At 40.1% G+C, this 23,789-nt stretch overlaps 3 protein-coding genes across 16 annotated transcripts; 1 reads left to right on the top strand and 2 right to left on the bottom strand.

Annotated features, from left to right (window-relative positions):
• Nucleotides 1-361: 361 nt before the first annotated feature.
• Nucleotides 362-8,145, bottom strand: LOC112286594 (uncharacterized). 3 transcript variants are annotated; one of them, XM_024528589.3, is made up of 15 exons: nt 7,781-8,145; nt 7,008-7,265; nt 6,425-6,766; nt 5,665-6,195; nt 5,091-5,352; nt 4,617-4,950; nt 3,965-4,181; nt 3,556-3,657; nt 2,902-3,171; nt 2,583-2,696; nt 2,068-2,139; nt 1,669-1,827; nt 1,434-1,523; nt 1,127-1,312; nt 362-801 (listed from the first exon to the last, which is right to left on the bottom strand). In XM_024528589.3, exons 1-15 carry the CDS (start codon nt 7,844-7,846, stop codon nt 727-729), a joined length of 3,078 nt encoding a protein of 1,025 aa, XP_024384357.1. In that variant the 5' UTR covers nt 7,847-8,145; the 3' UTR covers nt 362-726. The 3 variants fall into 3 exon arrangements, with proteins under 3 accessions (XP_024384357.1, XP_024384358.1, XP_090109438.1); XM_024528590.3 differs by having other exon boundaries at nt 3,556-3,654; XM_090253312.1 differs by having other exon boundaries at nt 7,008-7,414; nt 7,781-8,052.
• Nucleotides 8,146-8,623: 478 nt separating this feature from the next.
• On the top strand, nt 8,624-11,982 carry LOC112286597 (sterol 3-beta-glucosyltransferase UGT80B1). 12 transcript variants are annotated; one of them, XR_016504877.1, is made up of 7 exons: nt 8,687-8,827; nt 9,003-9,522; nt 9,630-9,827; nt 9,973-10,208; nt 10,311-11,043; nt 11,349-11,656; nt 11,836-11,982. XR_016504877.1 is itself a non-coding variant. In XM_090253319.1 (6 exons), exons 2-5 carry the CDS (start codon nt 9,005-9,007, stop codon nt 11,039-11,041), a joined length of 1,668 nt encoding a protein of 555 aa, XP_090109445.1. In that variant the 5' UTR covers nt 8,687-8,827; nt 9,003-9,004; the 3' UTR covers nt 11,042-11,043; nt 11,349-11,743. The 12 variants fall into 12 exon arrangements, 10 of the variants coding, with proteins under 10 accessions (XP_024384369.1, XP_090109445.1, XP_090109442.1 ...); XR_016504876.1 differs by having other exon boundaries at nt 9,973-11,043; XM_090253319.1 differs by lacking the exon at nt 11,836-11,982 and having other exon boundaries at nt 9,988-10,208; nt 11,349-11,743.
• Nucleotides 11,503-16,678, bottom strand: LOC112286596 (O-fucosyltransferase 35). Its single transcript, XM_024528591.3, has 9 exons — nt 16,493-16,678; nt 14,175-15,104; nt 13,807-14,035; nt 13,592-13,662; nt 13,378-13,466; nt 13,108-13,240; nt 12,740-12,969; nt 12,142-12,618; nt 11,503-12,012 (listed from the first exon to the last, which is right to left on the bottom strand). The coding sequence occupies exons 2-9, from the start codon at nt 14,637-14,639 to the stop codon at nt 11,763-11,765; spliced, it is 1,944 nt and encodes a 647-aa protein (XP_024384359.1). The 5' UTR covers nt 14,640-15,104; nt 16,493-16,678; the 3' UTR covers nt 11,503-11,762.
• Between the last annotated feature and the right edge of the window lie 7,111 nt (nt 16,679-23,789).

Genomic DNA, 23,789 nt, shown 5'->3' with positions numbered 1-23,789 from the left:
CGCAAGCACTAGCTCAGCGCCATCATCGGATATGGAATTATTGTCCGCTTATCTTCCGGTGGACGACGAGCTTCCGTTTAGGAAATTAACCAATTTGTGAAGATAAAGCGGAGTACTCAGCCGTCGTCCCACAAGTCCTGCATTTGTGGCCGCTACACCTAGTCTTCAAAGGCAGGTTTCGTGTAGCATGTTGTTGCGATACGCGTGAATCTATTCGGACGGAGACCTGGGCCAGTGCGATGTATGGGTCTGCTCAACAAAAGCTTTGAATGACGGTGAAATATCAAAACATCACATTGAAAAGTCATGTATCTGTCTTCGATCTGAGTACCATAATCGACGAGTGACCTATGACCACATATTGAAACTTGGGAGAATTTTTGTACAAGCGTCAAGTTGGCTCATTTCGATATGTAGAACAAGTGAAACTGAAACCCCCTCCCTCATTGTCTCATAACTGAAATTCTTTCTGATATGGTCGACTATCCTACACTAGACGGTGGTCTCTTCACGGTTACTGTGGTTCTGAGAGCAAGCTGAGGGAGGAAAGAATGGGCGGCTTGCACTACATAAAGTCCATATTTTGACCGACATTAGCGTGTTCGAATGGTACATCAACCCACAGGGCTGTAAACGAATTTGTGCTAAACTACGGTGATGAGAGTTCTTATTAAAAGATTACAGAGATTGTGATGTGACAAAACTTGTGGACACGCAGAATCTCGATTAGACGTCACTGAAAGTGCACTGCCGGATTGCGTCCTTCATGCTTTCCCTGTCAAGCGCTGTTTGCACCAACACCTGAAAATAGACAGAACCAAATGGTTTAGCTACGAGAATGAGATTGCCAGCCTCCGCGCACACTTAAAAACTGCACCCTAACATCCCAGCAGTTCGTCAATAAATTACTTTTACTAAGATTTTGAGGATATAACATTCTTCACTTGGCCTTAGGGATCATTAAGAACAGCAGAGCATGGATATAGAACAGTCATAACATGAATCAAATAAACTCTCCATAAATATCCTTGACATATAATGAAGCAGCAACCACACTGTCTAACCCTTCAACCAAGCTTGGGAAAGATTTCAGAAGTATCATTCTGAAGCAGATATGGGCACAAACCTCTTGAACTTGGTTTCCAGATCTAGCAAGAAGCTTGAAACCATCATCAAGCTGGCCAGACAAATAGACTTGGAATGTGGGGGCTAGTGCAGTTCCTTGAATTCTGCGCCCTAGTAGGACACTTTCAATGCCCTTGAGCTCCTCTAGCCTCCTGATCACTTCAATCAGCTCTGGCATTCCAGTTGTCTGCAATCAACGGAAAATTGATTGGACATCAAACAAAAAGAAACACAAAATTATTACGAAACGTAAAACTGAGAAAATGTAAGACACGAATGAAGTAATAACACTACAGAGGTGCATGTACCTCAGTGCCATTTGGAACTTCGCCACTAGTTGGAGTTTCTTCAAAGTCGCTGGACACAAGAGACTCCAGCGTCTCCAGCAACGGATCCGGCTGCCACCCAGATGCAAGTTCAAGTTTGATCAGGTTCGTTCAATTTCAGTGACAAACATAGAAAATAACTTAGAAGGAGCAGCACTGATGAGGTACGATCACCAGAATTGGTCAATGGCACAGGGTAAAGGAGAATTTGCCTTGCCTGCATTTGCTTAAGGGAAAGGTTGATACGCTGCAGGTACCGGTCAAGCCTGCAAACCTTAACCTCTACCTCGACTCCATCATTTAATATTGTCGAAGGTTCCGTTACTCGATTCCACGATAGCTCTGAGATATGAATAAGTGCAGGGATTCCTCGTAACTGTTTACGGCACAAATATGAGCGGGTTAGAATGAGTGTTAGACATTGATTCTGATTACATAGCTACTAGACTTACTGTGCTCTACCAGAGCATCATTTATACTATATCAAGATGGTTCATTCCAATGCTTACCAAACATTAACCAAATATCATGGTGGTCACATGTCTCAAGTCTTGTAATACTAAAGAATCCTGTTGATGGATGGCTACGTAAGGCAACCTCAAGAATAATAATCTACCTCTACAAATGCTCCAAAACTGGTTACTTTCTTGACAGTGCACTTGACAACATCTCCAACGTTCAAACTTGCCTGCAAGAACAGCCGACTGTGAGTATTGGTCGCACTTCAGGGCTACCATTAAGAAAGGTCACATCCATAGTACCCCAGAAGCGAAAGGGCACGATACATGAGCGAAAACTGTGGACTCTAAATTTACCACGCAATAGTTGAGCTTGGACAGATTGTGAAATTCACTACAACCTAGAATCGTTAGAAGTCACCGGGGTCATAGAGGCGACCTCACGTGGTAGACACTATGCACGTCAATGAAAATGAAAGCATTCTTTGAATGTGTAAAGTTTTCCTAACACGACAACGCACATTTTCCAGCAAAAGTAATCGGGTATTTTATATGTGAACCACTTTCATATGATCAAGGGGGGGGGGGGGGGGGGGGACACTGCTTACACACCATGCTCAAATTAAAAGATGAGTGCTAGGGAAAATAGAGAAGGTACATATTGAGAACTAACCATGAGCTGCGCTTTCTTTTCGGCAAGCTCCCGACCTTCACCTTCTGCTTCTTTTTCAGAGAACCGCAGCTGCTTACGTTCACGATCTACTGCGACAACCACCACCTTTGCAGTCTGCATATGCAACTCAGGTGAGTTTCAGAAGGATACCATCTACAGGACTCCAAATAAGTAATGACCTCAAGTAGACCGTAACTAGGTATTAGCATGATTATACAAATGAACTTAAACTATTCTAGCGCGGCACTACCTTAGCCAACATTCAGTCACCCAAGCTTCATAAGGCTGAATTTGATTGCAAGGAAGGGAAACAATTGACCTCTCCAACAAGAGCTCTTAGTAGGTTGGCTCGCGCCTCCTCATACTGCTGCAACAATTTCTTGTATTCTTCATCGTCGCTGTCTGTTCTTCCTATTTCTTTGGAGTCTTCAGAATCATTGTTCGGATGATTCTCAGATGCAACCGATAGCTTCATTTTCCTATTGATTATGTGACCGTTATCCTGCGCCCAAGTCGTAAATGATGGTGGCCTTCTTCGACTAGATAGTTCATAAGCAGGCACAAAGCCTTGAAGAAATCCAAAATTCACCTGACCAGTATCATCCTGAGTAAGTTACAATTTATTTTGAACAAATATCTGAACTAGTTTCTCTGCCTCAACCCGATTGAAATGACTACACGAAGGCAAAGTAAGGCAGAATATAGCTTGTAAGCATAGCGAAAATATGTATTTTTATCTGCCCTCATTTCTAACTTTATCATAATAGTGACGCGCAGCTTCTGATTGATGCGTAAGATCCTTTTATTGTGATAGTTTAGTTAGCAAACAATTTCGTGCAAGTGCTCGTTCCTCACATACCTATTCAATACAGCTAATCTTCTAGGTGTACTATACTGTGGTTGTAGAGAAACCAAATTCATTTCAGAAAATTATCTTCACGCATATAAGTAGAAACCTGAGATGGTGTTTTACCAGCATGCTGTTTTTAAGGGCCTTCGTAAATACGACTTCCTCCACTGTCCTAGACTCTTGTAATGCTTCTGCACGAGCCCAATCTTTGTCCACGTCTTCCTGCTTATTAAGCAACGTAAATCTAATTGATGAGATTCAAGATTTTCTCTTGTATTATACATGCTACCAATAAATATATACTAAAAAAAATATCATTGTGCTACATAAGATATCATAGCAAGAAGTAGCAGATGCTAGGATTCTGCAAAAATGTGAAGTCTTAATGCTAACTATTGAAATACAAGCCTTTTAATATGTTTACATCGCAGTCAAAATTTTCCACGACAATCTCAAGTTCGATTTCTGAGTCATTAGTCATTGAAGCAAGAGGACCCTCTAAGATCAAGTTTTTCGCTAATAAGCAGAATACCTTCAATGGAATTTGATTATCAGAGAGGTATGTGCCAGCTCGTTCAGACGAGCCCGCTGCTAAGTCCTGAATAGTTGCACCATACGAATGAGGAGGCTCTGGATTCGATATCACTGAGCGAGAGAAAACACGTTGCTGTGTGCTAGCTCCAGTAGAATCTACAGAGGTTCCAGCAACTGAGGGAGGAACAGATCGTGCGAGAGGCCGTTGTCGCAATCTACAAGAACATTCCTCGAAGAATGAACCACTTGTTGAAAATCAAGAGAGAGAGAATCCTCATGAAAATGAAGAATATTTAACATACCGCAAGAATCTTTTTTTCTCTATGCATCAAGTTCATGCATTCAATATCAATACTTTTCCTGGATAAGGTAAATCTACATGAAAAAATCTCATCAACTGAAAATAGCCATTGCACACACGAGAGCCAGATCTTATTTGCGACAACTTCTGCAACATACGTCCTGCTTGAGCTCAATGACCCTTAATGCAAAACAAACAGCACCAAAGCATCTTCATTCGTTACCAGGTTGCAAATTCTAGATGCTTGCAACAATATGAGTATGACATAGAAATAGGATATCGCATGAATCAGATGGAAGTACATCAGTATTTCATCTTTGCAAGTGGTAACAGGAAGAAATGAACTTACGCGGCTCTTTTCCGCTGGTCCAACTGGTCGAACTCCGTCCCAGCGAGTCTTCGTGCTCCAATATCTGGTAGTGCAGCTTCACTTCTCTTGACAGCAGCCTTAAATTCATCGGACCACCCAGCCATTCTGCTGTCTTGAGCATCACCAATTTTCGCTTTAACGGGGCCGGGGATAGACTTGACAATCCTTTTCGGCAGCCTGACAGGAGCAATAAGACTAGCTTTCTTCACTAGCTTCATAATTGATTCGTCTTCATAAGAGTCTGCGTTATCAAGTTTCGCCACATCTGTTGATTTTTCATCAGGTGTCCTCAAATCAACGACTGACGCAGCGTCTGCAGATATCAGGAAATAAGTTTAGAAAGCATGAATACACCACGGACAGGGATTTAATGTACTTAGGAAAGGAAGGGCGGTATCCACGGTATTCAATAAATGTTACAAAGTACAGGTTTCATAGGCAAGGTGAACACACCGGAACCAGATAGCATCGGCTCTGCGATTTCCTCCAAGTCTGCAGCTGGAGAGTCAACTGATGAGTTTGGTACATCGTTGGATGAAGTTGATGATGGGATCGATAAATCATGCCTACGTGCAACTTCCCCACTTTCATCAACTTTGAGAGGAGGTTTAGCTGCCAGCATAGGCTTTGAGCCGAGTTTCGGGGTTGGCTTTTTCTTACGGGGTTTTCCCACAACCGTCGCAGCTAGTGTAGTCGAGATCTCAGAAGGCACTTCCTGCCGAACCCCCATAGGAACATCATTCCATATTTGCTAGTACCTCAACAGAACCCTCTTCAAAACGACTATGAAAAATAAGATTGAACTGTTTATGACTTATGGAAAGTGCAATTAGTACTTGCAAAATAAAGACTTCGGCGAAAACATATCAGCCTCCACGAGATATGGACGCAGGCAGTTGAAGCGCAAGTCGTCCTAACGGAGATTGGCTGAGCTTACACAGTTACGACAAACTCATAGAAAACCCCACTGTTCTTCATTTCAATTGCAGCTAATAAACGCTTGTGATATACTGATACGAAATTTCACCTCATCATTTGCAGTTGAATCCGCCATCCTAAGAAGCTCACCAAATCGCTCTTCAGGAATATCAAGAGGGGAACCATCCATAACTGGATCTGTATTAGCCGATGCTTTTCCATTAAGTTTTACTCGTAATAGCTTGCCGGTTAAGAACGGCACCTGAGGAGGTTCATTGACACTGGATCTCCCATCACTAGCTACAGCATCACTAGCTACAGCACGTGCAGATTCAGCTGCTACTGGCCGAATTGTCGGTTTTTGAACAAGTTTCAAGTAATCATCATCTGCTTCCTTTGTCGATTTGCCTAACAACATGGGAGGAACACTGTCGTTCTTAGGCCACGAAGGTTTAATCGAATCTGGAGAAGGGATTGCTGGTTTCTGGGCATGACCCATGTAGTTGTTTTCTTCCGCTAAGGGCTTCTTTGATTGAGCTGCAAATCCACCGGGTCCAAAGGTTACTAGAGGCACTGCTTTCTTTCTTGAAGCTGCCGGGCTTGTTTGAGCAGAGCTGACAGAAGACGCTCTTCGTGATCCCTGAACCAGGGGGCCAATGCAGCTTGTTACCGACACCGAAACAAAGTACTCGATGTAAATTGATCTTGTAGACAGCACATTTCATACACAAAATATTTTAATGGTCTGAAGGTTAAATTGCACGCCGCCTTAACCACCGCATTCATGGTCTAGTACATTCGTACGCTTGCATAAGAGGGGGAAACAAAAATGCATCAGAGAGATGATGAACTTTGGGTAGTGACCGCACCGGCCGTGAGGGCGGCTTGACAAGGCCGGGGAGATCTTCACTGTTCTCTACGGTTGGCTTCTCAACACGAGATCTGCTATCCTGGTTCACCAATCGGCTGAATTCAGCTTCAGAAAAGCTTATCTGTCCTGGTCGCGAGGGTGGCTTCACAAGGCCTGGGAGGTCCTCACTGCTCTCTACAGCCGGGTTCTTAACACCCCTGAGTGGTCCGCTGCCTTCCTGGTTCAATAATCGGCAGAATTCGGCTTCAGAAATCTCTGGTTGAGAGTCCTGAATTTTATTAAGAGTCTTCTTCTCACTTTCAACGTAGGGGACCTCAGGGTTCAATTTTCGTCCAACAACCTGCAGTCAAGAGCAATAAGAATATAACATTACAGCATTCCATGGCCTGATCTTAGAATCTATTTCCGGGATCAATATTGTGACAGCACATCTACAAGGACAATTCAGAAGGTAGCTAGTTCTAAGGCAACAATTTCACAAACGTGCTAGGCAAAGCTCTTGATAAGTAATTATTAAATAAAAAAGTAATGAAATCTCCTAAACATTTCCCGCAGGATTTCTGAAAGGAGAAGAAAACGACCTTGGCCAATGTAACGTGGCGAGGCTCCCCGAGCAATTTGCCAAACTCGAGCTCCATTAAATCGGCTGTTTCCAACTTAAGTTCAGGTCTTTCATTCTCGCCACCTTTTCCTACTTCCATTGACTTGCGCCCCATGGCCACCACTCTTACGAGGCGACTCCTTTGAAACCCCAAATCACATCGTCTCCGCAATTCCACCAACCCAGGAGTTCTGTTGCTGAGTTTATCGACAGAACTCAGCGCCTTTCCAGCACCCACCTAGAGTAGGAATCGCAGTTTAATACCACGAAAAAGGATCAAAGAGGATCCACACGAACGTCATCGCCCTCATTCACTCACTCGCAACTCTTACCGAAGAGTTTTGCGGGAAACTGTACAGTAATCTTACGTGTCGCCATTGCAGACTCCTAAAAAATCCTTGCATAGTAAGGCTTCCCACTATCGTTCTGTAGTTGTTCTCACAAGGAACAAATGACAGACACAAAAAGAATGTATACAATCTCACTGACGCGCAAAATTAGGGTTTCGTTCCAAATAAACCAGCGCGAAATGCAATTGAGAAGATTCAATAAGAAAAGGTCACCACGAGCTGCGACAAGTCCTTCCTTTGCACTCCGATTCCACATGGTACCCCAATTCATAGGTCTCGAAAATGCGTGCAAATATTCCGTGCATGTTGAAGTTTTAAGATTCTCTGAGAGATCAAATTTACAACCAGTGATGGAGGACTCAGAAAGGAATTCTCCTGTGGAGCAATTGAGTGGAACGCCTACCTGTGAATAACGGAGTGTGCATCCACGGGCCAAAGGACACTGAAAGCTGCAAGTGTGCTGCGCCATAGCTACACCGTCGCATGGATGAACTGCAGCCAAATTCAAATCTCCAATGTCTAATCCCACCACTCGCAGTTTCCCACTTCTCAGCGAATCCACCGAAGTCTCAGGAACGCGGTCTGTTTATTTCCAACACTGACTCGATGTGCGACGCTCCACAATTGGGGTGGTTACAATCAAAAACAGGGAAGACACCTGAAAGGTGAGCAATCTCTTCGTCACGATATAAGTAAATTCCAATCGTTTTGCACTGGATAAGAAGCAAGGGCCGCCTCTACCAGTAGCTTCCTTTCGCTGTATGAATCTCTCTAGATCCAGGCGTCCTTCCGTCGTCTAAAGCCCCCATCAAACTTCCACTTCTCTCTTTCTCTCGCTCCCTTTTCTTTATCTTTTCCTTCTCCTTTTGGGCTTCTCGAAGGAGCTTCAACGATAGTGCTGCATTTTAAGTGCATCGTTGATTACCCGGGGCAACGTTTTTTCACGTGAGCTTCATGATTTGCAGCCTGATCCCGAATTATTGAATGCTCCGCATCTGATTCTAAGCTGCTCCTGCATCCTTGTGCTCGAAATTATCACTTCAGGCAATCCATGACGGCCCAGATGGCCCGTGCCTTCGCAATCTTGTCTGTGTCACAATCTCTTGATCCATGGTGCAAACAACTCCACGTTCTCTTATTTACCATAATTTTATTTTTTATTTTTTTATTGTTAGATTCTAAAATGGTTCGACCCAAGAGAATCATTCAAAGCTATTACAAACAAAATCCCGCAAAGTTCTGGAATTGTACTACTGCGTAGTTCCTCTCGTCATATGCGATAAGAATTGCAAGTGAGAAAAGTCGTGTTTGGAATTCAAAAGTGAAGAACTACGTATCCAAGGTACCCTTCGATGAATCCAAACTTTGGACTCTATGTCTATGCATCCAAGTGCTGAGATCAACCCTGATTATTGGGTTTGATCCATTTCAAGTTGGCGCCAAGAGGCAGGTACTGACACAAACAGCAGACGAAGACGCTGTGTGTGATTGCCGAGGAATTTTGTCGTTTCGAGGTCGCCGGCGTGAATAGAGTTTGGCCCACAAGTCTTTTTTTTTCTTTTTTTTCTTTTTTTTCTTTTTTATCGTGCGAGCTTCAAATGCGTCAGCTTGATGTGGGCTGTCAGAAATGAAGAAGCGGCGAGTAGCGGTGTTCTCATTCGGCACACGCGGCGATGTATTGCCTGTGGCGGTGGTGGCAGACAGCTTAGCCAGGGCCGATCGAAGCGCAAGCATCACGTTTATCACTCATGAAGCGCACCGCGATTTGGAAACTCGTTTGGCACGATCTGGGGTTGCGTTTGTGGGAGTATCGGCTCCGCCGGTGCTTCCCGGACGCACCGCAGCTTCTTCGGAGGCAGAAATTGGCCACTCGTCGGGTGCTTCGGAGGATGACGATAGACAGCTGAGAGAAGCTCTGGAGATGGAACTTCGAGAAGAATGTCTTACGGCAATGGATTCTGTCATGGGAGCAGCGGATGACGCTGAGGGCAACGCTGTGATTTTCAATTTTTTTGCTCTTGAAGGATGGCACTTGGCGGAGCTCTACCGAGTGCCGTGCACGGTCCTGGCTCCCTACGTGGTGCCATACAGCGCTCCCTCCTCGTTTGAAAGACGTTTTCGCGCGGCGCACCCCTTGTTGTACAGGTAATGCCTGGATTTTGCACTTGGCCCCTCAATTTCATCGATCTCCAGCTCATCGTAATCGATTGCATTACTTGAATTGAGAATCGTTTAGGTCCGCCATGTTACAGAAGACTCCAGGAGGCTGCGCCAGGAGAAGTGGGGTGGAAAGAGGTAATGCATTGGATGTGGCCCCTGTTTACGGATCGCTGGGCAGAGTGGCGATTGCACCGGCTCCATCTTAGCGCTTGCCCGCTTACAGATCCTGTCACAGACCTCCCGCTTGTATACGAGTGGCCGCAGGCGCCTCACCTCTTGTATGGCTTCAGGTCGTGCACATATCCTTGCTCTTGCCCGATGACTGTTTTTATATTTTTAGTGTGCGAATGGCATGATTCCTCGAGGAGCGGTAAGACACTTCTTTCGCTCACCTCATCAGTTATGTTTGATTCATAATCATATTGTTGTTTGAAGTGTTTGTGAATCCAGTTCACAGGTGGTGGAATGCCCTGCGTATTGGCCAAGTAGCATTAGCGTATGCGGATTTTGGTTTACCCCACTGGAGTGGGACGTAGCGCCTGAGGTCAATCCCGGATTGTCGGTAGTTCAAGCCAAGCCGAAGAGCCTCAAAGGACCTGCAAGCTTTAGGGGAGCACCCTTGGACCTTGTAGTTAGGCAGTCGTGTTTGGTGACTGAAACATTACAACATGGTAAGCAATCTATACAGGCTGTAAAGAAGACGACCCTTTCTACTCATAATTTTCAATTAGAATGTAACCCAGAAGAAAATCCTCAACTTGAGATCTTTGCAGGCAGCACGAAGAAGCGGAGCTACAAACCACCTGTAAAGCTGGGTCACTTCCTTTCAGAGCACAAATTTGATGAATCTGAAAACAAAGATGATCGGCCGATATTTTTAGGGTTTAGTTCAACAGGAAACATGGGCTTCTTAGAACGACCAGGGTCTATGTTAAAAGTTCTTAAAGCTGTTTTGGAGGCAACTGATAGTTCAGCGATTCTTTTCACTGCCGGTCATCCGCCTCTTGATCTCGAGGTCACCGAGTTATGTGACGAGAACCTTTCAACTCAGTATTTAGAAGCAGAGCAGAAGAGAAATCTTTTGCAGGAGGGATTGTGCTGCTTCAATGGTCGCCTCTTCTGCTACTCAGGCTCTGTCCCTTATCTGTGGCTACTTCCTCACTGCTCGGTAGCAATTCATCACGGTGGTAGCGGCACCACTGCAGCTTGCTTGAGAGCAGGCACCCCGCAGATTATCTGTCCATTTGTGTTAGACCAATTCTACTGGGCGGAGCGTATGACATGGCTTAGAGTTGCACCGCAGTCTTTAACACCTCAACTCCTTATGCCTGACATGTCCTCCTCTGAGAATTTCCACGATGCTGTGAAAGTGATATCAGCTGCAATTAGGGAAGCCCGTAGCGTGGAGATGAAGCTCTGCGCTTCTTCCTTGAGTGTGAAGCTTGAAGGCGAGGATGGAACTAGTGTGGCTGTGAGCATCTTGAGAACATTACTGTGTAAATAATGGTTAGATCATCATGTTCCCTTTATTGATCTATTGCTCCTGTAGTAGCTTATGCTTTGTTCTGTGATGTAATACATTTCTTCTAAGTACCTCTGTTGCAAACTTAAGAAAAAAAACAGACCAAAGAGGGTATTCTGATGAGAGTTTTTTAGATGAATAAGTAGAATTGGCACGATTATTGCAACTAGGCAACGTCAATATTTCAGGTATCTTTGTTATTTGCAATGACTGGTAGTGAGGGTTTATCCAGTCATTGAATAATGCACGCGCGGGACTCCTGAGTGATGAAAACTGTTCACTTCAACAGTTGCAGGTCGCCACGCAAAACTCCACCAGGAGGTTGGATCTTCCGTAGTTTTCGAATGCGCATCGGGCACCACAGTGACTGTATCAGTCATGTGGATATAATCCGGGGATCAAAAATAATTTAAGGGACAATTCAGCTCAGACATACAATTACATACTGCGACTGAGAATGGTGGTTTCATTTCTTATTCTTTCTACGAGCTACAAAAATAGTTGGGTGTGAGGAATAGGAACCAGAAGCGGCAGTTTGCTTAGTTGTAGCAAGTCCTGGCTACGAATTCCTGCCCCACTTCTTCACTCTCAACGCAGGCAAGTTACTGCCCTTTTGGAAAATTTATTATACATTACACAACGGGGGGGGGGGGGGGGGGGGGGGGGGGGGGTGTTGGGTGGGAACTACCAGGAGATGTGGATGCTAAGAATGTCTGAGGAGCCGACGGTTGGATTCATGCTTATCCTCATCATTTTGATGACTCTCTTGCTCACAGATGCAACCTGGGAAAGGGTTGGCATAGAAATTCTCCTCCAGTTTGGGAGATTCCCCCGCTTCCCTGTAGTGCGGCGCCCCTATGCGGTCCAAGTGGATGTTGCGAACCTCAGTTTGGAAAATCTCCCAAGAAATTGTTTTATTCTCGTATTCGTCTATGAGCCTCACAAGACTTTCCCTGCACACACCAGCCGCACACAAAATATTCTTCATCAGGTGTGACTTCAAGCAGGTAATGTCTGTTGTTGCCTGTGATCCCAGATAAAAGAGCAAACATTTTTTTTACAAAATGAAGACATATTGGTACCTGTTGGGGTTGATTGTTCTCCGATAGCCCTCAAACTGGCGATGCCCCTGCACAGCCTTGGCCATGTTCCCATCGTAGGTATACACGAACACATCGCTCTCTAGCGCTAGCATATAATCTAACGCTGCCAAGCGATTCTGAAACCTCTTGAGAGGCGCCAGTTCTGATTCTGTGGCGAGCGTCATGTGATCGTACACATTGCGGAAAATCTTCTTCAACGCATCCTTCGTTCCATTACCGTAAATCTCCCCTGCCACTATATATATCTTGGTCGACGCAGGGTAGCCGAGCGCCTTCAGCAGAAGCCCCGTCTCGTGAGGAGTGAGAGGGCAACCCCCTTCCTTCCGCCTCAGCTCACTGTCAATTTCCTTCTCCTTCCAATGCGGGACCGAGTACCTCATCTGCCTAAGTTCCTCACCTTCGTCAGCCGATAGTCCGTGCACACACCCGGTAAATGCCAACATGTCCTTCTCATATCTGAAATCCACCATAACCACCTCTCATCACAGATCAGCTCAAGAATCGTGGGGTGTACCCATAACATAAAATGATCAGATGTAAGATCCGGAGAGCGAAGATTAGTGGACTGGAAGTTTACCGAAGATGGAGTGCAATGTAAGGGCCATCGTTTCGTAATCGCTTGACTAACGTTTGAAATAATTTGCTGATGGGGTCAGCATACTTGAGGGCAACATAGTTGGACCGGCAACGAAGGCGCTGCGCCTCATCAGGCAAGTCATTGTTCGCAAGCCGCGAGTCAGAGTGTGTGAATGACAGCACTTCATGCTGCTTGAGGAGAGGCACCAGCTCATCTTTGTAGTATGACGCCTGCAGAAAAGAAAAACCACTCAATGGTGAGTTTCACACCAATTCAGCTATCTCAATGGACAATTCATCAACTATAACAGAGAATCATTCACACACCTTCAGGTATGATGGTGAAGAAAAGGGTTTACAAGTGCCCACCTTTGACCAAGAGACGGGGGCTTTCATCATGGGCTCGATGCCAGCCATCGAAGCAGGCAGGGCCTCCACAATGTGGACGTCTTCTTGGAGAGACTCAATGAAATGCTTGACATCAAAAATGTCCTTGAACTCACTGCCACGGGTAACAAATGTTCAGACAGTGCAAAGAAACACAAATCTCTAAAGTTGATCTAGTACACTCAAACTATGAAAGATTTGTTTACGAATCCTTGACAGAATGGCTAATCGTGAAGTGAAGTTAGTGCGCACCTCGGATCTGCCCAAAAGGAGCTGTGGTCGAGAACAGGTACAACTAGTGTCGCATCCATCAGCCGGGCAATCGCTACCATGTCACAAATCTGCAAAGAGTTATTTTAAAAATGAGCAAAACACCAAACCCTCATATGAAGAAAAGTAACTTTCTCTGTCAACACAATGTATCTAATAACTAATGAAATGACGGCGTAACCAGTCAGCTACTTACTCCTCCTCGCATTTGGTTGAGACCGCCATTAGCATTGACTAACAGATATCCGTTGGTATTGTTACCTGGGTCTGCATGGCAAAGCAAGTCATGCTCAATGAAAGAGAGAAAATTCATAAGGCACATGTGCTAACAATGTCACACACCACTCCCTTGTCAAACATCAATATGACAAACCCACTTCATAAACAAGGCTAATCAACAACTGCACTTACGCTTGTAGCCCTTAGGACGGTCTATGCATTGGTGATAAGAATCGCTGTTGGGCTTGGCCCACAGGTTACTATCCAAAACACCTCCCACATCTTTACTCACTGCAGTATGTTCCTGTGACGGTATTGACACAGCCGAAGTATCTACGAGTATTTGTGATTCATGCCCGTACTTAGCTTCATTGGACTCGACTTTAACAGCTTGGAGCATCACTTTCGTGTCATCTGGTACCTGCAGGAAAAAAACCGCACATGGATTCTGCTCTTAATATACTTCGAAGAATCAGAACCCAAGAGTTCAATGTGCTCACTGAAAGAGCTCTCGGTGGTCTAATTAAGTGAGAGCCGAAAAGAAGAATAAATGTGGATACCTTAGAGGAACTGGAGAGCGTTTGAGCAGCAAACCATCCGAATGAGGAGACCTTGATGAGAAGGAACATGAAGGCAAGGCCAGCGAAGATGTAGAAAGCGGAGTGTTTAGATCCTTTCTTCTTCTGCGTACTAAGTTGCCGAGCAAGCCCTGCTAAAAGTTCTGCTAAATGTAAGAAAGAGTTGTAAAGGTCGCTGAAGATCCGCGACTGCTCCACCCTAAGAGTTTTGCAACTGGCAGGTTTGTGAAATCCGCCATTTCCTGTGTCACCTGCGTCCTCAGCCAAACAAGCGTCCCCTCTGAACAAGTTAATGACGGGGCATGCCTTCAAGTCTCCACAGTTCTTTAAGTTCGGCATTTTGCGGTTTAGGGGAGATTTCGCATCATCTCCCATCCTAGGACTCAGCAGCACATGGGTCAGATCACGAGATTCAGTGCTATTAGGATTCTGCCCCCACGGAACCATGTCGCCTTTCTAGTGACGGCAACACTTAAGATCAAATTCGCGGCATTGCTGTAATATTCTGTCTCAGACGGTCAAATTTCCTCCCATAGCGAAGCCAACTAATACTTCCTCACGGTTAAAATCGGCGATCTCTTGCCACTCCGCTGTCAACCCACTTTGCTATTCCTGTTGCGAAACTAAAATTATGCTCGGAAGCACGCTACGTGGTTGAGTTCGCAATGCATCGTCCAATGCAACCGGAACCCTGATGTCCTTTCCTGCATGTCCCAAGTCCTGACCTAGCTATTGCCAAAACCAATGCTTCGTTGCAGCAAAGTCTTCTATAAAAATTCCTTCACCCAATCCTCCCGCACATGAAGCGGACCCAAAGCAACACTTAACCTGGTAAAATGTTAGACCGTACAAGGAGACGGTAGTTTGCAATGGACAGGCTTGTAGCAACATTTCTCAATCTATGTCCAGGATCTGACACACACACACACACACACACACACCAACCCAGCCAGCGTTAGGTGTAACCTAAATCGGGGAAGAAACTGTCCATGACTGAAGTTAATTTTCACGGAGACAGTGACGCCAGAGCATAAGAGCTGTAGCAAACAGGTGGTGGTGAGAGACAGAGACGTTTGAAGGAAACATTCCCATACACAACGCCAGGATTTACCAGACATAGGTTGAGAAACAAAGAGGCTAACAAGGGAAGAGCACGTTTACTTTATCGAAATGAATAATGACGAGAATCAAAGACGACGAAGACAAATCTAACAGAAGGCACTGACGAAAATAGTAAAGTATGAGAGTCAGGACATCAAAGAAATCGCTTCAACTGCAAGAGACGATGAAGGCTACCGTAGTTACGTGACTAACCCTTACAATGCTCACGTTACGTAATCCAATGCAACGGCACAGAGTGATACAATCCAGGAAGTGGGTCGAGGCTGGTCATGACCACGAGAGCACTAAGTTTTCGAGAGGGAAAGTCCTTTGCGTAAAAGGCGGTATTGGGAGTTGGAATTCACCACACATGGAACAGTGGCTACCAGATCAAGAGGGGGCAATCACGTTGTAATTCGTGATTGGAACCCACAAGCTGTGTCCCGATATTTCAGTTAAACGACTGATGAGAAAGACACAGAAATATGACAAAAATAACACAACACTGCACAAGGAAAGGGCGGATCTCACGGTGACCCCACGTCGACTACGGGGCAAGCAAACGGAGCGCAGAACAGTTTTGGAGGTCAATCCACGCGACCACCGACTTCACTTCCAGTTCTATTGCACTGGTTCTCTAGTCTACCCTTCCTGCCCTCGCCAATTTGGCACGCCAGTCGCGACACAGGAAGAAGATTTCTAAGGTGCACCCGCAAGACACACCTCCTTCCCATGACATTGCCCAAACGCTGAGCGCAATGCAAGTGGTGCTGTGTCAATATTCATGAATTTGCAACGATGTACAGCACCACCCCAGGATTAACTTCACAACTTCAATCCCACTCCAACCTCTCCCTCTGTCTCTAAACCCCCCCCCCCCCCCCCGCATTACTCCTGACTGCTTTCAATCCACGCTCGGCGCCGCCATCACCGAGAGTCCAAAGCTGACGGGAGTAGCAAAATCCTCCCTCGGTTGACTTCACGATGTCGCAATGCGAAAGACAAAAACATCCAACCCCTACCAAAAACACGCACCAGCAGCGCCAACTCGTTCTTCGACGTTTTCGTCCCAACCCCGGAAGCAGACGAGAATGCAAGTAGTGCAGGCAGGTGAGACGACTGACGCATGTCGGAATGTCCCTAAACACTTAGTACTGTCAGTGGCGTACAGATCAGAAAACGGCAGACGAAGATCGCACCTGGAAGAAGAGAGAAGCAAATGCAGAACCTCCAGGGCAAACTGCTGGACCCTGCAAGGATGGCTAGTTAGCTGGATAGCTGGCTTACGAATTTCAGTTGCTGTCTTCAGTGGTAGCTGTCTCCTGTTACTGCGGACCCAGGCTTGGGAAGTGGAAACCTCCACCTCCATCAACAATCACTCCCACTATATTCTTACCGAGGATCAAATGGAAACCAGAAAGGGGCCCAAAGGCTGTTCACTGAGAAGATGGATGCCTCCAGCGGAGTTTACTGCAACTGATCTGTGCCTTACCGCGTGTTTACTCCAACATTACTTGGCGTTGACAACCGTGAGTCAGGTAAAGTTGTCCGATGGTGGACTGTCCCACGCGCTCTCTCGCGGTGATAGATAGCTCTCGTCAGCAATCTCTCCCTCGCTACCAATCGTTGCAAGGCTTCACTTCACCAGTACTTTCTTAGCAATCACGCTGCGTTTTACTGTTTGTAACAACTAACTATTGATGATATAGTAACTGCGACAATGTGCAGTCGCTTAGTAGTGGATTTCATAGTGACTTTTAATTCTTTATTCTCGTTATCGGAGCAGGTTAAGTTGAGATAATCCTCTCATCTTTTAATATTCTTCATGTATGATGTTAATGAGGGAATCGGAAGTTATCAACTTGGTGTCACCTCGTAACAAGGTGAAGAAGCTCAAGTCTAAGCTACCAATGAATTGTAATCGTAAAGTCTCTTTGCGGTTTTGACGGAAGCTGCTTCAACATCGTCACGAGTTGGGTCAACTAGTCAGTATTGTATAGATTTCCAAGAGTCGCATGACCAGCCGCACAAGTATTTTCAGCAAATCGATTTCTTCACCATCAGTCATCCCGTGCAGCATTATACAAAGCAACACCTCGAACTTTCATTCGCTGTCCTCAGGAATTTAACACCGAGGGTTTCCCATCCTCCGACTTCACCTGACATTGTTCGCTTGATGCATGAAAAGCCAGAATCATCACGAATCACCTCCCACCCAATTCAAACCACATTACAATGTTCCACCGCCGGAAAGGAATTTATGGCATTGGAACTTGTAGCTCGCTGGTCGATTGAACCAGTAGGCTTATTAACAACGATGCCTCGAGTGCGTCTAAGTTTGGACCTCACCCTGCGGCATTATGGAGGTCCCAGTAGCTGTAAAGCGTCACCAGAGAGAGATCTCACCACCACACATCCATCGTCCCTGTGGCTCAAAGCCTCGCACTTCTGTTCACTCCCCCAATCTTTTGCACCGGGTGAGAACTATGGTGTGAGGTCAATAATTACTAGATTCCACACCCCTGACGGAAAAGTCATGAGAAAGTTCCCGAGGAAAACTGCTGCACAATTGGCGGCCTATGATTGGGTCAAGGGAGAGCGGCCTCCGAGACACGAGGAAGACGAGGGAGGTGGGCTCTGGAAAGTTTGTCTAGTCCGCCACCCGAGTTACCAAAGCGAGCAAGCCTTGGATGCTAACGTAAATGTAGCTAGTCAAATTAGCTACGCCAGGACACAGTTACCGCGCTAGTGGCGTCGTTGCAAAATTAGGCGACCAAGGACTGGTGATAGGAGGCTCCGAGTGAATAGACACATTGCAAATAGTATAGTTTTTGGTTGCTTGTGACTGTTGCTGAGGTTCAGTATAAGTGGCGACTTCTTAACTGCCACCACAATCATTGACATGGCAGGAATCACAATGTCACGCAGACGTTGTAATTCCCTGGTATTGATACCTTGAGTTTTTGGTGCCTTGATGTGGTTTTAGGAGTCCGCATGGTTGTTCCACCCCGTCTTTCCAGGGACCTCCATTAGGATCTCTGGAGGCCGGGGTTGCAAATCACTACCAGCCTTCTATTGCAGTGGATTGTTTTCCAATTTAAAATATGCAGGTTTGGGATTTACAGCCCAAGTTTATTTTTAAAATGGTTCGTTCATCTAGATGCATATTAAAATGAGTAGCTAAATTTAAATCTGTAAAAGTCATGTTTTTGAATTGCAATGATTATTAGTGAGGCATTTAGCAACCTCAACTATGGTCTCTAAATTTTTTGGATTTTGAAACTAACAAAATAGTTCTGATAGTTGTCAAAGTATTTGGCAATGATAGGATACATTTCTATATCTAGGTTTAGTTCTTTCTTCTTAATATTAAACTTGTATTTTACAAACAATTGGTTGTTAGGCAGTGATTGTTGATAAGAAATTCATCTTACAAAAAATTTGCAATTATAAACATATTAGACAATGTCAAAAGTTGAAAATAATTACATTAAAACATGAAAATGGTGAATTTAGAAAGGATCATCCAATAATAAAAAAAATATAAGCAATCAACTTCTTATAACATTTACAAAAAGTTTTAGAAATTTTATATTTTAAATAGCAACCAATTTTTAAAAGTATCTAAATAAATTATTTAAAAAATATTATTTACTTGCAAAAGTTTGTAAATTTATTAACATCATAGAAATTAAGCCTTATATCATTATATGTTAAAAGATAGGTTTTGCTACTACAAAGATATATTTATTATATTCTAAATATATACAAAAAATTATAGAGATTTAAATAATAATGATAATAATAATAATTTATCAAATTTTATTAAAAAATTACATCTTTTAAATATCATAGACTTCAATATTGGTGTTAGTAATTATGATGATAAGAAGAGTTAGTGTTATACTAATATTTACTTAGATAAAAGGAATTAGATAGAAATAAGTAAATTTAATAATATCTTGTGGAGAAGCTTCATAAATGCAAATTTGACTTTAAAAGTGTTTGATTCATAGGTTAAAAACTTAGCCAACAAGCTAGCCATGTGTTTGCCACTTATTGTAAAAATTGGCTATGTGGCATATATATTAGAAACTTGCCTTGTAAGTTAGAGGCATGTCCTACAAGTTAGACACATGTTGGATGACTTATAAAATATTGTCATGTGATTTGTTAGTTAGACAATGTATGAAGAGGCAAGAGAAAAACTGTCCACAATCTTACTAACTCTTTTTTTTGCTTATAATCTAGTTTAAAGTGTCTATAGTTTTATTCTCTTTGACAATAGTCATTTCAATTTTTTCTTGAATACATATTTTCTTATTTTTTTTATATCATCTTTTTTTGAAACACAACTTATATGTTTAATTATATTCAGCAAAACCTTATTATTAATAAATTCATCAAAATATACTTACAATATGAAAGCTTTGTATCTTTTTAATTAAAAAGAGAATACATTTATATATATATATATATATATATATATATATATATATATTAGAAATAAAAATATTAGAAGTTATAGATTACTCAATTCTAAAGTAATATTAATCTTAGAAATTTCTTTATTCTTGAGTCTTTTCTTCAATTCATTTCAAGTAATATTAGAAATCTTTTTTTCTATTGAATTATTAATAGAGCTTATTATTATATTATTACATATTAAATTTTATTAAATTTTATCATTTTTTGATTAAATTATTCATAGAGATTATTAAAATGAATGATGCAATAGTACAAATGCAAAAGTAAATGAAAGAATTAATGCTTACAATGCATTAATTCAATCCACCACCACAAGAAATATTAAGATTAGCTTGAGTAAAGATATAAAAATTATTAGAGCCACCTCATCATCTACATCAAATTATATTATTATTTTTCTATTAGAACATTATTTAGGTATTAAAGAAATAAGAATTGTCTTTTTTGAGAAGTTTGATGGTATATGATCAAACTTTCAAAGATTCATCAATCAAGTTTAATTGATAAGTGAACTTTGAACTCAAAATTATTTAACTTTAAGATTATAAGTTAGGTTTATTGAAACACTACTTTCATATTCAATTTTATTATGATTTTTATCTTTTTTTGAAAAATATAATTTATTATTAGATAATATAGATATTTTTTGGTAAATTTTTAATTTATATATAGAAAACATGATACAATTTTTATTACAACCAACAAGATTCATATTTTAAGTCAAAAATATTATAATATATTATAATATATTTTTATAAATGTAACACCTTGCAATTAATATTAAGTGGCATGATGTTGCACTTATTAGCTAATTTTTATATAGATTGCAATATTAATTTTAAAAAATTGATGTTGAACTTATTATATCTTCAAATATTTAGCCAAATAATTGACTTTGTTGTGAAGTGTGACAATAAATTTTTTGGATTCTGATTTGAAAGTTGTATAAATACGCTTCAACATCTTTGTAATTTAATGAAAATATCAATATATTTTTAATACATACATTTAAAATTATAAAAAATAAAATTTAATATTATTCATTTTAAATCTCTCATTGAGTAAAAAAAGACTCAAGGTTGTTAAAAAGAATTATGCTTATATTATAGAAAATCTAAACATACTACTCAGTATTATCTAAATAAGTAATACAACTACAAAATAAAGAATATGGTTATTAAAAAAGACAATGTGTTAGAAAATAATTTTTTTAAAATTATAATAGAAACTATAAAATAAAAACTTGGGTAATACTTAATAAAGGTCATATTTTCTCCTCAAACCATCACTTTGTTTTATAATATATGTTTATTTAAGATATAGAAATCACAAAGCCTCTACCTTACTAGATTTAATAGTTTTAATTTATTTTTACATGAAGAATTTACCAAAAGACATAATATATTCTTACTAAAGAAAATCAAGTTTGTACATGTAAAAGTCATAGTTTTTTTTTTTTTTTTTTTTTTTTTGTCTTTGGGAGATATTATCCAAGAAATAATTTTTGTAAAGATAATAAAAAATTATTATAAATATTTAATGATATCTAATATTATTAATTTTTTTAACCTACTTATTTTAGATTTATTGTTATTAAAAAAAATCCTTTGATAAATTGGATTTTTTATAATCTTAATTTCTTCTATTGCATAATTAAGATTTTTGCTAATAAAGTAAAAAGTCATAAGTTTAATACAATCAGAACTTTCTATTTAGGTGAAAAAGCTTTTATATATGATGTAAAAAAAAAGATCATCTTTTATTATTTATGCTACATCTATTTTTAAAGGTAAAAAGTCTATAAGCATTATTTCAAGCCAATAAAAGGTTTACTAAGATATTTCTAAAACAAATATAAAATATTCTTTTAAAATATCTCCTTTATGATTTCTTAATTGATTTTATATAATAAACTCAATATCCATTTGGACAAATCTACAACTTATTCAAAATGATTTGACTTTATTTAAGGAAAAATTTGATAAGAACTTGGCCAAAAACTTCATATGCTACTTAAAATCTCTAGTAGAAGCATCTATCTTGTTTATAAAGGAAGAAAAAATAAACCATTGCAAATATATATAGATAATTAAAGACTCAAAAAGATTACAATGAAGAATAGATATCTTATATCTTTGATTATATAACTTCTTGACTAATTAAATAAAACCAAGATCTTCTTTCCTTTAAAACTTATGATAATTCTAAATTTGAATTCAAGGACAAGCTTTTTTGTTTTAAAAGATGCTTGTGTGTTCTAGAAGATGAAGTACAATCACATGCTTTTTAAACTTGTCACAATTTTCTAATTGTAGGAAATTTTGGATACAATAAAATTTTGGATTTGATGATAAGAAAGTTTTAGAGGCACTAAATGTAAAAGAAAATTAAAAACATTGTATAATTATGTGATATTTTTCAAGATAAAAAAAATCCTCATCATTAATCTTATAGAATTTTCCAACTACCACCTTTATCAAAACAATTATGATTATTTGCTTGTCTATATTTTATAAACAATCTTCTAATATTAAGTTTTTATGAGTCTATGTTTATGACAGTGGATTTTTCTACTAAAATGATACATTTTGTATTATCTATAAAAGTTAGCATAAATAAAAAAAATAATTATATTTTTTTAATGATATTTATTGCTATCATAGATTGTGGGCAAATATTATATCAAATAGAGATATTCAATTTATAAAAAAGTTTTGAAAAAATATTTTTAAAATATTAAAGGTGGATATAAAATTATTTGTAGCCTTTTATCTTCAACTTGTAGACAAACCGAATGAGAGAATTAAGTTTTAGAACAATATTTGAGATGTACCATTAATTACTATCAAGATTATTTGAAAAAAAATTTGCCATTAATTGAATTTGCATATAATAACATGATATATTCTTCTATTCAGCATTTACATTTTTATGCTAAGTATGAAATTTATTCATAATTTGATACTTTTAACTTTTTAAAATTTAATTATCATGTGATGGAAGATTTTTCTAATTTTTTCTCAAAGCCATATGCAAAAATGAAGATATAAGTCAAGTTTAAAAAAAATATATATATATTAATGCACATATCTATTACAAAGAATAACTTCAATTCTACATTAGCAATAAGGTATAATTACTCTTTTGTAATATCAAGATTATTGTTCTTTTGACAATAAAGATTACTACCAATTTGAATCATTTTATATTTTCAAACAAGTCAATTTGATTGCATATCAATTATACCTAGAAAATTCTATAAAGATTCATCTTATATTCTATGTATCTCTTCTTGAGCTGTATATAATAATTGATATTTTAGAAACAAGACAAATATCATCTTCTCTTATGAAAATAAATAACTATCTAGAATTTGATGTAGAAAAAGTCTTCGATGCAAGATATTGCTAAAATAGGTTAGAATAGCTTGTATATTGGTATAAATATGATATTAATAAATGCATATGGAAGCCATCTAAGAATTTTGTAAATGCAATAAAAAATATTGATGCTTATAATTGATGACATTTATCAAACAAAGAAAAAGAGTCAAAAATACTTTTTGTTATGAAGCAAAGTAGGTTCAATAAATAATTTATTTTATTTTTATTTTATTTGTAATTTTCTTTATTTTTGAGATATTTAAAAAATAGAAAATTAATAACGAAGAGATTTAATGTAAGAGCTATTTTTTGTTGAATTACCAAACAAGCCATTTAGATTGTCACAACCATCAAAACAACATAAAAAAATTAAAGATTTTTTAAGAATAGTATGTTCTTTTTTAAATAAATGGTGAGATACAATGCATTTGATATAATAACCTTGGAAGTGACTCTCAATTTTTGGTGATATTATTAGAAGTAAAAAACACTTTTGATCATATTTGAAATATTGTGTTGAAAAGAAGTTATGCACGCCTTAACAAACATCAAATGGCAAGGTAATATTCTTGCCTCAATATGTGACATTATTAATAGTTGAAAAGATCTATCAACTATCTTCAAA

Source organism: Physcomitrium patens, chromosome 9 (assembly GCF_059467195.1).
Source record: "Physcomitrium patens ecotype Gransden chromosome 9, ASM5946719v1, whole genome shotgun sequence".
Classification (NCBI taxonomy): domain Eukaryota; kingdom Viridiplantae; phylum Streptophyta; class Bryopsida; order Funariales; family Funariaceae; genus Physcomitrium; species Physcomitrium patens.
This window is presented reverse-complemented; position numbering and strand designations above follow the sequence as displayed.